The sequence below is a fragment of the Anolis carolinensis genome, chromosome 2 (genome assembly GCF_035594765.1).
Source record: "Anolis carolinensis isolate JA03-04 chromosome 2, rAnoCar3.1.pri, whole genome shotgun sequence".
Classification (NCBI taxonomy): domain Eukaryota; kingdom Metazoa; phylum Chordata; class Lepidosauria; order Squamata; family Dactyloidae; genus Anolis; species Anolis carolinensis.
In genome coordinates this window covers 244,003,241-244,022,758 of record NC_085842.1, presented here as the reverse complement: position 1 = coordinate 244,022,758, position 19,518 = coordinate 244,003,241, and the positions used below count along the sequence as shown (strand labels likewise).

The following is a 19,518-nucleotide window of genomic DNA, read 5'->3' as shown; positions in this document are numbered from 1 at the left end:
TGGAAATTGTTGAACTGCTTAAAAGGTAGGTTTGGGGAGGGAGAACTATGGTTGTTGCATGGTTGGAAGAGTCCTCCAACTTATGCAACAACTATAAAGGTGAGTTGTGATGACATGAGCCAGATTTTAGGTCATTTATTTATTTATTATTTATTTACAGCATTTATATTCCGCCCTTCTCACCCCGAAGGGGACTCAGGGCGGATCACATTGCACACATAAAGGCAAACATTCAATGCCATAACATAGAACAGAGACAAGACGCAGGCATGGGCTGGCCTCGAACTCATGACCTCTTGGTCAGAGTGATTTGTTGCAGCTGGCTTGCTTTCCAGCCTGCACCACAGCCCGGCCCATTGTAATTCATGAACTGGATGCCAGCAAGGTAAAAGTAGGAAGACGGTATCTTGTATCTGTATATAATACTGGAAGAAATTACAATCCCTTAGGTTATAATGCTACACATATTTATTACATTTAAATTCCTGGGGCTTATTTCTAAATAAGATACCTGGAATTTACAACATGATTTGACAAAAGATTGCTTTTGGATTCATTTCTGTCTCATAGGTTGGAAAGTAGGCACTGTAAGGAGAAATGTTTTATTCACTATGAACATTTGTAGTCTGGTCCTATCCATACTTACGTGGTAGTAAGTCCCATTCAGTCCAGTAAGAGTTGCTTTTAAGTATTTGTAAAAGGAAAGGTTTTCCCCTGACATTAAGTTTAGTTGTATCCGACTCTGGATTGATGCTCCATTTCTAAGCTGAAGAGCCGGCGTTGTCAGTAGACACCTCCAAGGTCATGTAGCCAGCATCACTGCATGGAGCGCCGTTACCTTCCTGCTGGAGCAGTACCTATTGATCTACTCCATGTTTTCGAACTGCTAGGTTGGCAGAAGCTGGGACTAACACCCCACTCTCTGGATTCAAACAGTTGACCTTTCAGTCAGCAATTTCAGCAGCTCAATCCGCTGCGCCACTGGGGGCTTCTTAAGTACATTAAACATACTTGTTAGGGGATAAACCCAATTGAATACTTGGGGACTTATTGCTTAATCAATGTATATAATGCTTCATTATGTAAAAGGAACTTTTCAGTTCCTTTGTTTCACTACAGAATATCTTAGAAGAATCAAACAGGCAGGATGAAGGCTCATGATTATGCAAGAAGAAATGAAGTGGTTGGGCCAAATAAGAAAAAAAAAGTGGCTGACCCTTTTTGATTAATAAGTAGTGAAAGAAGGAAATAAGAATCTAATTATATTTTTACTTCTCTGTTTTTGGCTTTTAGAGATGAAATTGGATTAATTCCCTGTCCTGAAGCCAGATATAACCGGAGCCCAATAGTCCTAGTGGAAAACAAACTTGGCGTAGAAAGCTGGTGTGTCAAGTTTCTTCTGCCATATGTCCACAACAAACTTCTTCACTATAGGCAAAGGAAACAATGGCTTAATAAAGAAGGTAAGTTCCTCCATAAAATGTACATTGCCTTGTTAGTGCATGTTCTTAATTTTTCTGATACTTGCCGTTGGCAGTCTTAAAACTGGGACATGCAGAGACTGTTGAAATTGTGTCTTGCTGATGATGTCATACACATATGTTAAATAAATTTTGTTCATGGTCATTCATGTTCTGTCTTTACCACTAGTTGCATGGGAACTATACCTTTTATTAGGTCATTATGGGAAAGCTGCAGAAGATTATGTAAAGCTGCAGAAGATTATACATTTATGTAGGACCTAACTGCATATGCAAAATACAGTCAGCCCCCCCACATTTGTGGATTTGATTAAAATGTTCTTTCTAGGTCCTCCAGTGTGACTTTATGGTCAACGTCTGCTGGAAACTGATCATAGAGTCATCCTGGAGGAACTAGACATTTTTTCATATTTCTGGTGAACATTGATCATAAAGTTTTACTGGAAGACCTATAAATTCCTAGAGACATATTTTTTAAAAAAACCCCAGCAATTCTATTATTTGTGATTTTTTACTTTTGTGAGAGTTGTGTGATCTTAACCTGAGTGAATATGAAGGCCTGACTCTATCGGCATGCTTAAAGCCATTTATTTAAACATTTCTAAATTTTATTTAGGTCAAATACTATAATTCTGAGCATATCTAATTTAATGTAGTCTCCTTTAAAATTGATAGGATTAATTCCCCATAATGTGCTTAGTGTAAGTTATGCTCATCTTGCAGACGAGAAAAGCAGCTCAGTCTCAGTTGTACACAAAGAAAGGTGACTTCATCATATAATATTTTGGGTGAGAAGCTTAGTAACTGAAGTTTTTTTAAAAGGATTTCTGCACCCTTCTAGATATTTCCCTTTAAAGACCCAGCTGCTTTAAGCTGAAGACATGTGATTTCTGGATATCATAAAAGTTAGGAGGTCAATCTGGTTTTTGCTCTGTCACTCTAATGCAATAGGCTAAAGAGATATCTTGGATCATGCGGCAGTCAGTAACCTACTTTGTGTTGAGGTTTTGCTCTAAATGTTTTGGGATTTAGGCTTTTGTGTGTTTAGAATGAGTAAAGGTGTACAGGCGGTCTCCAAGTTACAAATATCCGACTTACAAACAATCCACAGTTAAGAATGGGGGTGAGACAACAGGAAGTGAGATATACCTACCCCTCAGAAGGGAAATTTTCTCCTGAAAGAGTTATCATGGGGAAAAAGTGTCTCCACTGAAGCTTTATCTCCAATCCTTGTTTCCACAACTACCGGTAGTCATTTTTTTCAAAATCCAATTATCACAGGGACAGAAAGTGAGGTGAAATCTTTTGAACAGGGGCACAGATAGTAAAACAAACTACACATGGGTGTTAACCCTTCCCTGTGCTATCCAAAGCTTATATAGATATGGCTAGAGTTACACTTAAAAATGTATGTGTTCTGACTTACCATACATACAAATTCAATTTAAGAATAAACTTACAGAACCTATCTTGATTGTAACTTGGGGACTGCCAGTATTTGGAGAGTTCTTTGTGTTCTCTGATTGATAACTGCAGGTTTCAATTCAGTAAAGCCAGAAAAAGGAAATCTCACATTGGGCAGACTTCAGATTAATCTGAACCAGCATGGTCGGGTTATTCTGGATTATACTAAAAAAAAACAAACATTTCTGAGTTCTGCTCAAAATACATGAGATCCAACAGAGGAGAAATGAATAAATCTGTTAAATGTTTTCTTACTCCTGTCAAAAACAATCCCATTCAGCTATAGAATAAATATATTGTTTTCTCTGTATAATGCCCTAAAATTCACAATAAAGGGTGGGATATGAACAAGGAGTAAAATCTCTCTATCTGTTGGCTAGAGATGCTGTCCAGGTTTAGGAGCCTCTATGGCAGAGCTTTCCAAACGCTGTGTCATGAGGCATTTGTGTGCTGGGTGCAGTTTGTCAGTGTGTCACACGAATGTAATAAGAAACCTCTTGAGTCTGTATGAGATAAGCAATAGATTATATATATTTAAAAATATAAATGAAAGGTTTTCACGAGATATGTTGTGTCTTCATACAATTTGTGATTGAAATTTATGTATGTATCCATATCTCTTATAAGGGACTGGTTTGCAAATAACACAAAATTACTGTGTTGCCAACATAAAATGTTTGGAAAGATTGCTCTGTTGAGTGTTTTAGAGCAGTGGTTCTTCCCTCTTCCTTGCTTGCTTCCAAAACCCTATTAACCCCCCACAGCTCAGGGGCTGCTTTGATTATGCTTTTCCTGAATGGCAGGAGGGAGTTGAACTGGATGGTCCTTGGGGTTTCTATTATTATTATTATTATTGTCGTCGTCGTCGTCGTCATCATCATCACCACAAAGGCTGGGTAGCCATCTGTTGGAGTGCTTTGATTGTGCTTTTCCCACATAATAATATAATAATAACTTTATTCTTGTAGCCCGCCTCCATCTCCCTGAAGGGACTCGGGACGGCTTACATGAGAAAACAACATACCACAATGAAAATTAACATACATGGCAGAAAGGGGTTGGATTGGATGGCCCCTGGGGTCTTCCACTTAAATACTGTTAATGTTGGTTTATGTTGGTTAAAATTCTTCGTAATCTTAAATCTTGTATTGTTCTTTCTCTCCCCTCCCTTTTTTGCACTACAAAGAAGATATGTGCAGTGTGCATAGGAATTTTTTTTTCCAATTAGTTCACACAAACACTCTCCGTTCATCTACCTCTGGCCCAGCACGTCTGTCAAAAATGTGTCCATGCCTGATATATATACATTATATATAATATATAAACATTTTTGGGGCTCCACAAGAAACTTTTGCTTCAAAAGGGGTTCAGCGGCTGAAAAAGTTTGAGAACCCCTATTTTAGAGTAGCAAACCTGCACTCAAGAATATAACTAGGTGGTTGAAGTTGCATAGACCTAAAATTGATTGCTCTTCCCAATTAGTGTTGGACTCATTGGATCAATGACTTACCAAGGTTCTATTAATTCAGTAGGCCTGCTTTGGCTGGGACTAGTAATTGGATTTCAATTATATAGGGTGTTCAGCATGTGATAGCTCATCATTGCTTCAGGCCATAGCTTTCGTAGTACAGCAAGCATGAGGCTGTTCTAAGGAAGTAATTGTAATGCCACCATGAAACATTCAGATTTTCAGCATGAAAAACAAGGCTTGGAACACTAGAGAATATAAACTTTGTTTGGCTAGCTTTACTGGCTAAGGATGTAATCCTAATCACATTTACTTGGAAACAAGGTGGGCTGGGGTTTACTTCCAGGAAACGGTTGAAATTTAAGTCTACCTGTTGAATATTTTATCAGTTTTTCTTGGAGAACTTTCTTGAAAAGGCGACTTCTGTGGTGCTAGTGTGTTATGTGTAATTTTGCAAACAAATGCATATTATTTATTCAACACACTTATGTCCAGCTTTTCAGTGACATAACGTCTTAAAATGACTTACAACAAAGGTACTGGCTACAAGTAGAAACAATATTCAAAACATTTATAATTTAGGGAGTTGAGTGCTAGGCGGTCAAGCATGTGCTTATTTCTCTATGTGTATGTGCTTAAAAGTTTGCTGTTGACTTACAGCAATGCCACAAATTTCACAGTATTTTTTTGGGCAAGGACTACTCAAGATATTTCTTCTGAAATATTTTTTGCAGTACCTGGTATTCTTTGGTAATCTCCCATCCAAGTATTAATCGGGTCTGACCCAACATTATTTCCAAGAACAGGATCTAGTATCTTTAGGGTATTTTTGGACTCATGTATTGACTCCTGACTCAGGAAGACCAGTTTGAATAAAGATATTATAGAGCTTAGTGAAAGCCATGTACTAAAATTCTACAGTTCTATAATTCTGCAATTATAACTACTCTGGTTCCAGTCTATGGAATCCTGAAATTTGCAGTTTAGGGAAGAGAATTTAGAATTCTTAGACAGAATACATTCTGCTTCACAAAGCTACACATAGGATAGAATTGTGATAATTAAAGTGGAATAATAGTGCTATAATTGTGTAATGTGAATACACCACAGATCTTTGTCCTTTCCACTAGCGGGATGAGTCTTTTGCCTATAGAAAGTACCATGGATTAAGAACTGTACATTTGCATCCTGCTGTCCATCCAGGAAGATCAAGACACCATACGTTTTCTCCCCAAAGCTCCTAGGAGTTGGGACCAGGCTCAGAGAACATGGGTCTGTCTACACTGATTACTACAAACTGGGTATTGTAAATGATTTTTCTGTGCAGATGATGACATAGGAAATCCTGTAACCAGTTTGTGGCCCCAGATGGTGATTACGCATGCCATGGAGCGCTGAGCTTTATTAAGTTTTCTTTCGCACACTTTCATGGGTGTTTGTTGTCTAGCTACCACATTTCAAACTGCATTAAATGGTCAGTGTAGATGGGGTCCATCTTTCCCAGAACATACCTCACTTACAAATCCAGGGTACTTTGAAGATGTAGACCTGACATTGTATATTTCTGCTATGCTCTTGAAGCTGCCAGTGATACAACAAAAAGACAGTATTGTCAGTTGGGAAGCTTTGAATTCATTTTAGAACTTAGACAAAACTGGAAAGCTAATAGATAAGCTGAATAATGGCCAGCCTTAATTGTATAAATGTACTATATTTTCATATTTCAGGTTAAAGAACTTTCGCTAATTTGAGCATTGCTACAGCTTTTGTAAATTTTACAACATATATCATACATTTTAAACTGCTTTTAGTCACTCTGTTTAGCAGAAATCTAAATATTGTTACATACGCACTCACAAAGGAAATAAGAACTTAAGTTTAGGATGTTACTTTTTTATGGGTTAAAGCATACCTGTAATGGTCACATTCTTATACTTTCTGGGTCTGGATATTCATTTATTTATTTGACCAAAATATGATATAGTTGTGGATTATCATGAGTTACACCTTCTGTTCTCATTTTGATTTCACTGAAACTAGTTCCATTGATTTCAGTGACATTTTCAGCAATTTCAATTATTCATTGATTCATTAACTCATTTGCTGATTCAGTGATTTCACGGTTGCTTTGGGCCAAACTAGAATTGACTTGCAGATGGTCTTGTATCATATCCCACTGGCCTTTAAAAAATAAGGAAAAGTCACTTCTGAGGAGGAGAAAGAAGTAAGAGAAGAATCATTGGTTTATTAGGTACAATAGCGTCATATATTTTTATAATGTTTTGCTTTGCACTGGTCTCATTCATTTGACTCAAAATCACGCCAATCAAGCAACTGATATATTGGGAAAGCAATAGATGGTTCTGGCACAAATGTCCGCATCCTGGCTTGGTATTTGAAATAATAAATTATACTTGTCTGGCAGGAGCCCACAACAAGCAAGAACATTTTAATTCACGACAGATAATAGATTGATCTTGAATTTACTTCCCCATCTAGGAGATGGATTGTCATAGTGGGTAGGAAGGGAAAGAGATTAGTTGTGAGTAATGAAATTATTCACAGATGAAAATTTCAGCTGAAAAGCTGTTGTTTGGTTAACCAAGTAAAAAGGGGCGCTGGAAACAAGAATGGTTGAATAAGGTAGAAGACGATAGGACAAGAGGAAGATTGCATTGCAGGTAGATAGGCATAAGGTTGTAGAATTAATGCAGTTTGACACCACTTTTACCTGTCATGGCTCAATGGTACAGAATCCTGGGAGTTGTCATATGGTGAGGCACTAACATGTTTTTGACCTCATCAGATGCGAGGTACTTTTCAGCGGCATGCAATAGTTCCTCTCTAGTTTTACGATGAAGCCCGCTGGTTCCCGTCTCACAATGTAGAACTACTTCCAGCGAGGCTCCTTGAAGGAATCGGCGCCTACCACATCGACAACATGGAAGACTTCCTGTATTCAATTGGAATCAAAGGGAGAAAAACAGCCAGTGGACGCTTCCCCCATGGGATAAGGTGGGAAGCCAGGCGATGCAGGGTGTGGGGCGACGGGTTCCCCATGACGGGCACTGCTGGATTCTCCACAATGTATGGCGATTCCGGCAGTCCATCCAATGAGGTCCTTTGGCAGAAAAGGCTAAAGACCTTGTAAAACTACACCCTCATGATTCTACATCATTGAACTATGCCAGTGAAAGTGGTGGCAAACTGTGTTAATTCTATAGTGTAGATGCACTCTTAGTCAAGGAAGCCATGACCCTGATTCTGCAAGATCTCAACAGGGCTGCTAGACGTTGATATGTAGGTCTTTTGTTATTAGGGTCACCAGAAGTCAAAGTTGACTTGACAGCAATTAACAACTGGAAACATGATCTAAAAGGATTTTGAAAAGCTGTTCACTGTTGCATCATTCTATATAATTAGACAGATAGTTCTGGATTTACAGGATTTTTTAAAATATAAGCAGATGCTATTCAAATTTGGAGTGGCTTACTTTTCTGCTAGATTTTCCTTAACCAGTGTCATCATTTTTAATTATTTTCTCCAGCTGGCTAGCCTCTACAACAGATGGTTAATATATTTGTCAACATTTTTGTTTTTCTCAAAGCTCTGTAGACAGAACTTATTGGATACACTCTAGTAGTTACTCAAACAAAGTAAAATATTTTCTTTGAAACAGCTGCTTGTGCCTTGATAATAAATATGGACATGCCTTTGCCAGAGGAACTGATAGTTTTAGTTGTAGATTTGACTTATAGCGAATCTAAAGCAACCTTATAATGAGGTTTTCTTGGCAAGATTTGTTCATAGGGGGTTGCCTTTACTTTCCTCTGAGGCTGAGAGAATGTGGCCTGCCTAAGTTCACCCAGTGGGTTTCCGTGGTCAGGCAGTCCAGTGTTCAAACCATTAACCTAACTGGCTGGTATAGCCAATAAATGTGATAATAAAAAGATAACTGGTATATTTTCTTGTTGTGTTTGTATGAATTTGTTGGGGACCTCTAGAAATAATGCTTTCCTCCTTTCTACTCTGTTTAAAGTCTTTGTCATTCATGCTCATGCTCTAAAATCATGTAGTTATTTAGTCTGCTGGTTAGTACTAGTTCTGCATAGATGCCAAGGCTGGCGGGCCCTGGAACAGAGGTCGACATCCAAGTTTATGCCCCCTAAATTTTGCAGGGATTGCGCCTTCTGCCAAAAATGGGAAAATAATAAAATGGTCATTGTTTTAGTTTCTGATTTGGAAAATCCTCCCCTTCTTACCTCCCCTATTGTGCTTCAGTATCTATTTATATACCTTAAATGTACTAAACATACCAAGTTTGTATGAAACTGTGCCCTTTTTTTCCTGAGCTGGTCTATGACAGAAATAAATGATTTGATTTGATTTGGGAAATCACTCCTTTTGCATTTTGAAACAATACAGGAGGGAGCCTAAGTCCAATATAAAAGATAAATGGCTGCTCCTAAGAAGCTCCTGATAAAGGTGGTTTACTCCTTTATGTGGTCAAAGAAAGGTGAATCTGAAGATGTTGAGTTTTTTATTGTGCTGTGGGATGAAAAATTAAGGTAGGCCCACTCCCACAATTTATATGATGGCAATTATGCAGTCCTTCGGATGAGGTTGGATTGCAAGTCTCATCAGCCCTGTTCAGTATAGTTGACCATGAGGATAACCAGGGAGTGAAGTCTAGCAACAGTTGGCAGGTTTCTTCACATTGTTGGTCTGTCTCAAATGCCTGGTTCGAAGGAACTGGGGGTGTCATTCTACAGACTCTGATGTTGTAGGCTGAATGGCTTCCCATCCGCAATGCCTAGTTTTGATGCCTAGTATCTCAGAGGTTAAGGCTCAGTCATCTCTGGAGAGCCATGTATTGACAGTTTTGGTCAGTGAAACCTATCTGAAGTAATGGGAACTCTCCTTGCAGGAGGTAGATTCACTGATTTGGCAACCTTAATGCCATGCTGCCAGAGACATAGTCTGTGCCCTGGCTAGAGCACTAAATCCGTATCTGAAGGGATCAGAATTCAGAATCATGCCCTTTGAAATAAGCAATGCTATTGTCACAAGAAAAACGAGTTGAGGAATGAATTGGTATTCCTAGGGAAGGTGTTTCATAGCTCACAGATTACTTAAAAAACAACACCTCTTTGTTGACTAAGTTCTGATGTGACTATCTCAACCATGATTTTGAATAGGTATGAGGATTTAAAGGAGAGGAAGGTTGTCTTCTGATGAAAAGCAGTGGGATTCACCATAGATATAAGTATATTCAGTATGTTAGAGTTTAATATGTAGCATGATAAAGCACCCAGAAATTTTTTATTTCTTCTATATATTAATAATTTAACACACACATACATAATAATCAGTATTGACAGAGCTGGCAGATAGACTAAATATCAAGGGATAGCTGCTAAAATTGGTAGTGATTCAAAAGTATGGTTTAAGGGAATATGATTCTGAACTGAGTACGTCTGAGTGAGTAGTACATATATGTGAGATCACTTATAATTCCCTAATTTTGTTTAAAATAGAGGTGCCTCTAATTTTGTTATGAAAATTTGGGAAAAGGGAATGTCTAACCAATTTTCTCAGATCTATATGGGTACATGGATTCAAATTATTTCAGTACATTTAAATTGCTAAATTGTTTTAATTTGCTGTTAATTATTTTAAAATTATTTATTATCAGATTAATTTTCAGAATTATTTTGAATATCATTACACTGTCTTGAGATAAAGGACAGAAATATTTTGCTAAATGCTTTTCATTGGGTTGTTTTATTTGGTGGAGCTGTCTATTGTAAATGAGTTTAATAGATCTCTACTGTGTCTGTTTCTTATTTTGCTAATGGGAGTAGTATTGGAAACAGAATTGTACCTCAAGCTTGTATAAGGGCCACTTTAAGATTTTTATAGACTCAAGAGGGCAGCATTGCTTTGTTAGCTGAAGAAGCTATTTTCACTACAACCCCCAACTCATATCTTTCCACCTCATTCTCTGTTATTCTATTCTTGCCTTTTATGCCTCAAGGACACATTCTTTGTCTGTCTCTCTCTTTCTCACCTTTCTAAGTACTACTCTGAATTGTATTCTTAGTTTAGAGTGCTTTTTTATTTCTACTTTACTGTGCATTTCCTTTCTTCTATCTGCATTTTATAGCATATACCGTATATGCATTTTTATTTCTAATCTTCCCAAAGGTCTTTCTGCAGAACGTTCTATCTGAATTTAGTTCTTCCTGGATTACAAGTTTTAATTGGATGGGGTAGGGATAATTAATGCTCACCTATGCAATCGTACACAGATGTCTGCTAAGAAGAAAATCCATATGTTCAGGGGAGTTTCCCCCTAGTAATGTGAGCATAGATTTTAGTGAGCCTGATGTCTTGCAACTTGACCCTGTATGGTTACTCAGATATTCTTGAATTGTAAGCATTTGGTGTAGGGTTAATAGCTGCCCACAGAATTGTATTGGTGTACTACACTTTCAGATCAATCTATGTAAGGCCCAATTTACACTGAACATTTAATGCAGTTTGAAACTAGCTTGAAACTGCAGCAACCAGGCAACAAATTCCCGCAAAAGTGTGTGGAAGAAATCCCTTAATGTACCTCAGTGCTCTCAAACTGGTTCCAGTATTTCCTGTGTAATTATCTGCACGGTGAAACCACTTTCTTCTGGATTGAAACTGCATTAAATGGTTAGTGTAGATGGAGCCTAAACTTCAATATCTACAATAGTCTTTTTTGGGCATAGACCATAGTTTAAGTGGTGATTGAAAGGTCTTTGCTACATACATAGAAGTATTTGCTGCATATTCTAGAAATTACCTTTGTTAATTGATATTCTTGCCATCCTTTTTGCCTTCTTAATCATCATGAAGTCTTAGCATATTGAAAGGAGGGGAGGCAATGAGAGTTTGCCCAAAGACTGAAGGAACAGAAGAATACCATACCGCAAATACACCAGAACAACCGCAAAAGTTTCATGAAATGTTGTTGAATTGTTGTGGGGAAAGAGGAACAGAGTGTATATAATCTGATTGCTTCTAGAGGTGTAGTACTAAGTCCTTTCTCAAAAAAACAAATCTTTAGTCAATGTAAGATATATGAGCAGTACTATAGGTTTGATCCTACCAGTATGTTCACCTATCTTGGAATACACCCCACTAAACATCATGAGCATGTACAGATTTGTACTGTACATATGTAGAGATGTGTTGAGGAGGCTATAATTGGTAAATGAAGAGAGGGAAGCATTCCCATGAATTCTGATATGAGCTGGTAATTGGCCGTAATAAAAGTTTACTTACTTACTTACTTACTATGTAACTTATTTGTGCCTACATTTGTGAAATTTAAACTCTAGTAATTTTGAAATAACAGACACACACACACACTGAGATTGGCATACGAATATTATAGACAGAACCTGTATGATGGGCCTTTGCTTAGATCATTTAAATACCTATGGATAATCCTGGCTCCATAGTGGCTTTATTCCTTCGTCATGTAAGTTTGTGTGGACCACCTTATTTGAAACAGACATTAAACTTTCCAATAGGGCAGCTGTGTTATACTGCTATTGCATAATAAACAACAAATACGTTAGTAACACCATAAAGACAGAACCCATTTTCTTTGGTATAGGGTTCATGGATTGGCATTTATGCTATGTACTGTACAGTCATTCCTCCATAATGTTGATTTTGCTTATTTGATTCTTCAACAATTTGATTAAAGATATTCTCTTTAGGAATTTCTGGGTCCTCCAGTGTGACCCTCTGATCAACTTCCTCCAGAGATTTTATGAGAGGGCACATCTGTAGGAATGTCTAGGTCCTCTAATGCAATTCTGTGCTCATTTTCCATGTTAGAAGACCTAAAAATTCTGAGAGAGGTGTTCTCTCCAATAAAAATAAAATAGCATTTTCTTTATTTGCAATTTTCACTTTCTCGGAGGTCCTACGCTCCTAACCCCAGCAAATGTGGAGGACTGACTAGAGTGCCTTGTGGACAGCTTTCTTAATGGGGTGAATTAGAAAACAAAATACTCACTGGTTGGTACCAGTGAATCACAGCTCAGGGAATGCTGTGACGGGTGGGAATCTACAGAGAAGAAATGAAGCAAACTGAGGTTTGTCTGTGACAGAAGACAGATAGGAGAAAGGTCACCAAGGGTGCATCTGCATTGTAGAATGAATGCAATTTGACATCGCTTTACCTGCCCTGACTCAATGTGATGGAATTTTGAGAGTTGAAGTTTTACAAGGTCTTCAGCCTTCTCTGCCAAAGAGTGCTGATACCTCACCAAACTACAATTCCCACAATTCCATAGCATTGGGCTGTGGCAGTTAAAGTGGTGTCAAACTGCATTAATTCTGCAGTGTAGGTGCACCTCTAGAGATAGGGGAAATCTTTAGTAGAGGTAGGAGAGTCAGCCAGGATAAAGAACTGAATGGTATTTGGGGAGTCATGATGGATTAAATCGTTTAGGGGTTGATCTAATATAGGAGGCCGGGGGGAGAGGTCCAGGTGTGTGACAGGAGGCCAAGCATTTTGAATTGTGGAGCCTGTCAGGAGAGGGGTTATATTACAACCCCCATTATTTCTTCCCTTTTGCTGGGTTTGATTTTTAGTTTTTCTGTTGTCTGCATTGTTAAACGAAGAAATAGTTAAATTATGTTCACACCTTAATAAAAAGTATTACTGTATGTTGGAGGCTTGTCTGAGAATATGAGAAACACTGACTTCTATCGCTTGTGATGTGTTTTTCTTTTTAGAGTTGATAGATATCACCTGCACGTTGCTGCTCTTGAACCCAGACTTCACTACTGCGTGGAATGTAAGGTATGTTCTGCAGATGAGCACGTAAAGTCTTCTGGTAGTTCCATGAAAGCTGCACCGAGCCATAGGCCTTTTAAAGCAGTATTCAACAACCTATCAGCTGTCCTTCCAGCTGAAGTACTTTACAAAAGCTTTTAATCAGATTTCTTATCTGTGCCCTCCCCCATTATGTTACCACCACACATACTTCACGACAGTACATTCAAGTATCAATCCACTATATCCTTCTGGTGGAAAGGATATATTTTGATGGCAGAACCATATCTGATATTAGTCTACAATGTATTTTTAAATGGCAGATTTATAACCCCTGCCAATCGATGTAGCAAGAGAGCATCCAATATTCAAGCTGAATTATTTGAACTATAAAGCTTTATTCTAAGAAAATAATTGTAATGTTTTGTTTAGGTATATGCTCAGATTAAAATGAAAAGTAAATTGTCTTTATGCATGAGCACGCATACACACACACAAAATTAGCTATAAAGCCCTTCTTGCTTCTAAGCATATTGAAGGAAATCTCAGTCAGTTCAGTTGACCTTAACTTTCTGCTAAATAGAGCTCTGTAGAACCTACAGTCTTAGGTTCATTTAATCTTAGTCTCATGAGCTGTTGTCTCATTTTCCTGACATGTAAATAATGGATTGCAATCTATATATTGGCATTAATAAGAGCTTTCACCAGGTCTTATTTTCTGAGTGTTTATTTTGGTTGCTTGATTATCATGGCTTTCATATGGAGAGCAATGTAATGCAAACACAGTAATTTACCATTCCTCACTGAATATGAATATAATTCATATACTCAGTGCAAGTATGTCGTAATTTGCATAGTGTTCTAAATCATGTTTTTATAGCAATGAACCTAGCTTTTCCCCAAACTTCCAGGCTTCCCATTCCACCTTCAGGATTGTGATGGCTTCAGAAACGTTTGTTTTCATTTTTGCCACATCGTCTGAATTCCAGGAGCCGTGGTCTGCTTGAAGCAATCCAGTTTCCAACTATACCTTAACAAAGCTAGCTTGTTTCTGTTAAATTATAGTTAAGAATAAATGCAATTTAGGGTTTGTAGCTAACATTAAACTGTAGTTATTTACTAGCAAAATTCATAACTGGCACCCATTGTATTCATAAAGGGCCTTTATCTAATTAAGAGAAGAACTGTATTTAGGAGTATCGTTTCTCTCTTCCTCTCTCTTACCAGGTTTGTCTAGAACTGGTTTTGTAGAGGCTGGAGATTAATTAATCAGACAAGTTTACTAACCTTCACTAATATAAACAATATTCTTCCAGGCAATTAGATCAGAAATCCTACTGATTCTACTCTGTTATGTAACACTTGGAGACCAATGGTTCCTGGCTGGTTTTTTATTATTAGATTGCATCAGCATCTGACACTAGTAACCCTCTGTAGTTCATTACAAGGGAATCGTTTGTTCCTGTTCCATTTCAAGCCATTTCCCCCTTTATCAGATTGTTTACAGTTAGACTGGCTTCCTGCCTGGAATTGGTCAGTGCATATGCCCTTGCCATTTCACAGTTATTCCAGCCTATATTTTTTACTATCTTTGTTGTGGTTTGCCTTCAAGTGGTTTCTGATTTACGATGACCCTAAGGCAAATCTTTCAAAGGTGTTCTTGGCAAGATTTATTCAGAAGGTTTGCCATTGCCTTGCTCTGAGGTTGAGAGAATGTGACATGTCCAAGATCACCCAATGGGTTTCATGGCTGAGCGGAGATTCAAACCTTGTTCTCCAAAGTCGTAGTTCAACACTCAGACCACTACACCACACTGACGTCACCTTTATATTTTAAATTCTTTGGGCTTCAGCGGTTTAAATATTGCAAAATATTACTGAAATCAACACTCACCCTGTAAGTGCACTATTCGGTAGTGGCTCCCCGCCTATGAAACGCCCTCCCAAATGATGTCAGGCAGGCTCCCTCCCTTCTATCTTTCCACAGGAAAGTTAAGACCTGGTTGTGGGACCAGTCCTTCGATCAATAACAGCAGCATCAATTATTATCATCCTAGAATTCAATGACAGACCAGTTATCAGACTCGAAATGCGCCAATTGTGTATTTACATGTATATTTTTAATCAATGTTTAATGTATTTAATTTTAATTGATTGAATTGCCTGTAATATTTTTATATTGTGTTTTATTGTAAGCCTCCCTGAGTCACCTATGGGTGAGAAGGGTGGGATATAAGTATTGTAATAAATAAAAATAAATAACAGAGACTAACAGTAGGTTTTATGACAATAGTATTTTTTTCAAGACACATGAGGAAGTATAGGTTGATTGATCTTATGTACATAGATACATAGAACCCCATGATTTTACAGCCAAATCCTTGTAAGAATTCTTCTTGTGCAGTGGTGCCTCAAGTAAATAACAGCGAAAAGTGTGTCTAAGTTTGTTTGTTTGTTTGTTTATTCACTTATTAATCTTTTTAGGCTCTCCAATAACAAGGCATTCTTTGGGCGTTCCCAGAATAAAATTTAAAAATGCAACAATACAATAAAATACAGTGTTACAACACAGAATGGAACAATAACAAACCAAAGAACACAAATAGCAAAGAAAAAAATGAACGTAACTAAGACAATTTTAAAAAGCAACCATAAGATTTTAAAGTCCTGGGAAAATGCAGACCCTTTTTATTTCTTCAAATGTGAGCTCTGACCATTTATTTTTCTGTTCATGTCAGAGAGGTGCAGTTTTTGTGTTCATAGATTAGCATAAATCAATTCCAATTTTCCTTCCTTCACTCAGTGAAGGTCATTTGCTTGTTCCTCCTTAATCAGATTTGCCTAATTTCTACCAGCCTCTGCTCAAGAGAGGCTCATTGTGTGTCAGCCAAACTATGGCAGCGTAGTAATACATTTCAAGTTCAAAGGGAAGAGAGCCTACAAATTTGTTCATAGAAGCATTGAAAAGTGATTGAAAGGGTATCCTTGGAATGAACTAACACAAAAGCCGTATTAACCCTTAGCAGTGCTTGAGGGACTGTGTTTGTTTCTTAGTAAAGAACATTTGCTTGAATTAGAGTTAGAAGGAGTAGATGCTTATGCAAGAGTACTGCATTGATCATCAAAGAGGAGAAAGTAGATAAAAGGAAAATGGAGGTCTAAATAAAACTGTGTTGAAATTGATAAAGGGAAAATTTGGAAGAAAGGTCCTAGCATCACTGTGGAAAGAAAATGAGGACCAGATTTGTTGCTGACCACAAAAGATGTTCTTTAACATATATGCTTTTTGTGGAAAATCCTAAGCACTTTCTGTTCTTTTTAAAATATAAAGAGCCTTGTCAGATGCCGCAGTCCTTGTGTAGGGGCTCCTTTTCAGCAGATTCTTGCAATCTGCTTATTGTATGAATCTTTGCTCCCATACCAGAACTTAGAATATACTATCTTACATTATTAAGAAAACTGTTCTCCAAAGTAATGTGATGTTGTTGATGTTGTTCTTGCTGTTTTTGAAAATCATAATTGTCACATTTCTCATCCAGTTATTATTGTTTTAGGGTGGGGTTTCTTAGACCTTTTCTACTTGTAACCCCTTTCCATCCAAGTATATAGCTATATAAAATAGGTATAAAGCCCAAAATTTTACTGATAACAAATCAGCATTTGCAAGGCTTACTAAACAGACTGATTTTTCTTTTTGTGGAATACAGCTGAAGCATTTTCTGCAGAATTCACTGTAAACACTTAGACAATGTAGATACATTTCAAGTTCAAAGGGAAGAGAGGCTACAAATTTGCACATTTGTGTAAATGAATAATGTTCTGAAATCTTTTACCGTTGCCAAATTTTCCATGACCCCAATAGCTAAGAAGACCCCATTTGAGGTCACAATCAGTGATTTAGGGGTTAGGTTGCATGTTCCTATTAAAACGAGATAGATACACAAGGTGGCAAAAGAAGACTTTGTTCTATTCTTGCCAAAACCAAGGTCCCACATTGTGCACATCAATGCTAGACATTGACTGCTACTTCAGTGTTGTTTGTACAAACTCAGAACTAGGAAGTGAAGATACACTGCATTCCAGAGAAAGTGTGGCCAAGTACTGCCACACTCCTCTTTCAAGTGACAGGTTCTTGTAACACGTAAAATATGTTAATTGTACAAACAGGTACTGGTTTTGCTAATAGTTGTTGCATTTAACAAAATAACTGTTGTTGAAGTACTTATCCCAAAATGCATGAGCCAGTGAGGAGCAGTTTTGAGTGTTGGACTTGGACTCTGGAGACCAAGTTTTGATTCTCTACTCGACCATGAAATCCATTGGGTGACCTTAAGTGAGTCACATACTCTCAACCCCAGAAAACTCCATGATGGGTCAGGAATTAGGTGAAGGCACACAACAACAAAATGGGAATCTCCAAACATAACTTATTTCAATGTAACATTGTTTCTTACAATTTTCTGCTTCCAAGCAGTCTCTTGGAATGAGTTCTTTGTGTCACACGGCAAGAATACAGTAGAGTCTCACTTATCCAAGCTAAATGGGCCGGCAGAAGCTTGGATAAGCGAAGATCTTGGATAATAAGGAGGGATTAAGGAAAAGCCTATTAAACATCAAATTAGGTTATGATTTTACAAATTAAGCACCACAACTTCATGTTATACAACAAATTTGACAGAAAAAGTAGTTCAATACGCAGTCATGTTATGTTGTAATTACTGTATTTACGAATTTAGCACCAAAATATCATGATATATTGAAAACATTGACGACAAAAATGGCTTGGATTATCCAGAGGCTTGGATAAGCGAGGCTTGGATAAGTGAGACTCTACTGTACATGTGACTCTTTAACTGTTCTCTTTTATTTCCATTCATAAGCTCCCTGAATTTTTTTCTTGTCCAGGAAGTACCCAATTAGCACATAATTATATGGTGGTTGATTCTTTAACATTATATTTCATAGCATAATAAAAATGAAAATGATAATAATCATTTTTATTTCTTGCCCACCTTTCCTCACAGCTCAAGGCGGGTTACAGCAATGCTAAAACACACATTTGTCTGAAAACATTGTTTCAAATACACATATTATTTGAAATTGTTTCAAATAAACATATTTCTACAAAATACATATTAAAATACACAAAGCAAAGATTAAACATAAGATGCATGTTTAAAATTAATCATTAAAACTGTCTGGGTAACATTAAAACATAACATTATGTTTTATTTATTAAAATTTAAATAAATATTATCTTTTCACTGTTAGTCCCTTGGTTTTTTGTGTATGTCAGGAGTGACTTGAGAAACTACAAGTCACTTCTGGTGTGAGAGAATTGGTTGTGCCGGCAAAAGGTTTTAACCCATTGCTCCACTGGGGACTCCCTTGATGTGTCAGATAGATATGAAAACATTATCAATGAAGGATGGAGAAAGTGTGACTTCTGAACTCCTTAGCGGGGCCTTTTTTATAAATATGAAACTTTTAAAAAACAAGAACAGCTCAAAACCGCTGCAAAATGCAGCAGTTTTACCCCCACGTCAATTTTTAAAAATCTATACCCAATCATCAAATTGACCAAAAATGAAACCAGAAATTATTCATTTCCAGTTCTTTCCACTAAATGAGTGCTGTCCATGGCGGTACCTGCTCTGTATTTGTCTACTCTGATTTAAATAATTGCAAGGGTCTAAAAATAAAACAATAACATCTCCAAATTCTGTTTATTCTTCAGAAAAGTTCAATCATGGTTTGGTATTTTAGCAGAAAATATTTGATTGCTAGTATCTTAAGCAAAAACACAACATTCTGATGGAAGACATGTAGTGTATTATCTCTGTTTATTTGGTACAGACTGGAGAGATTGTAGCTCTTTCCAAGATGTTGGAAAGAATTGCTTTCTTTATTTCTCCCTGCTGAACAAGCCTGGCTTAGAACCCAAGATTGTCTTAAACTGTCATTTCATATCCTCAGATTATATGTTGAAGCTGAGAGATTTCTTTCCCCAATGCAGTCATCTGAAACCCTTGTATTGCTTGTCATGCCAAGAGAATGTTCTGGCGTTTAAATGATTGAATTTTCTCTGTTCAGCCTTCACAGTTCCATAACTGTGTGTCACTTGATGCTGTAAAAGAAGCACTGAACTGAGTTTCTTCTAAGAGATAACTTTTGCCAGATATCTATTTTAAGTGAATTGCACAACTGTGAAGGAGGCCAATTTTGCCCCTCTGATAGACCACAAGGTTAGATTTCAATATGCAGGAAGTGATATA

The 19,518-nt window shown here is 37.3% G+C and overlaps 1 protein-coding gene across 1 annotated transcript in view; it reads left to right on the top strand.

Annotated features, from left to right (window-relative positions):
• The window catches only part of ptar1 (protein prenyltransferase alpha subunit repeat containing 1), a 54,472-nt gene that overhangs the window by 10,284 nt on the left and 24,670 nt on the right, over positions 1-19,518 (top strand). The window contains exons 2-3 of the mRNA XM_008103300.3: positions 1,294-1,463; positions 13,204-13,270. Coding sequence (XP_008101507.2) covers positions 1,294-1,463; positions 13,204-13,270 — 237 coding nt within the window. The remainder of the gene's footprint in view (positions 1-1,293; positions 1,464-13,203; positions 13,271-19,518) is intronic.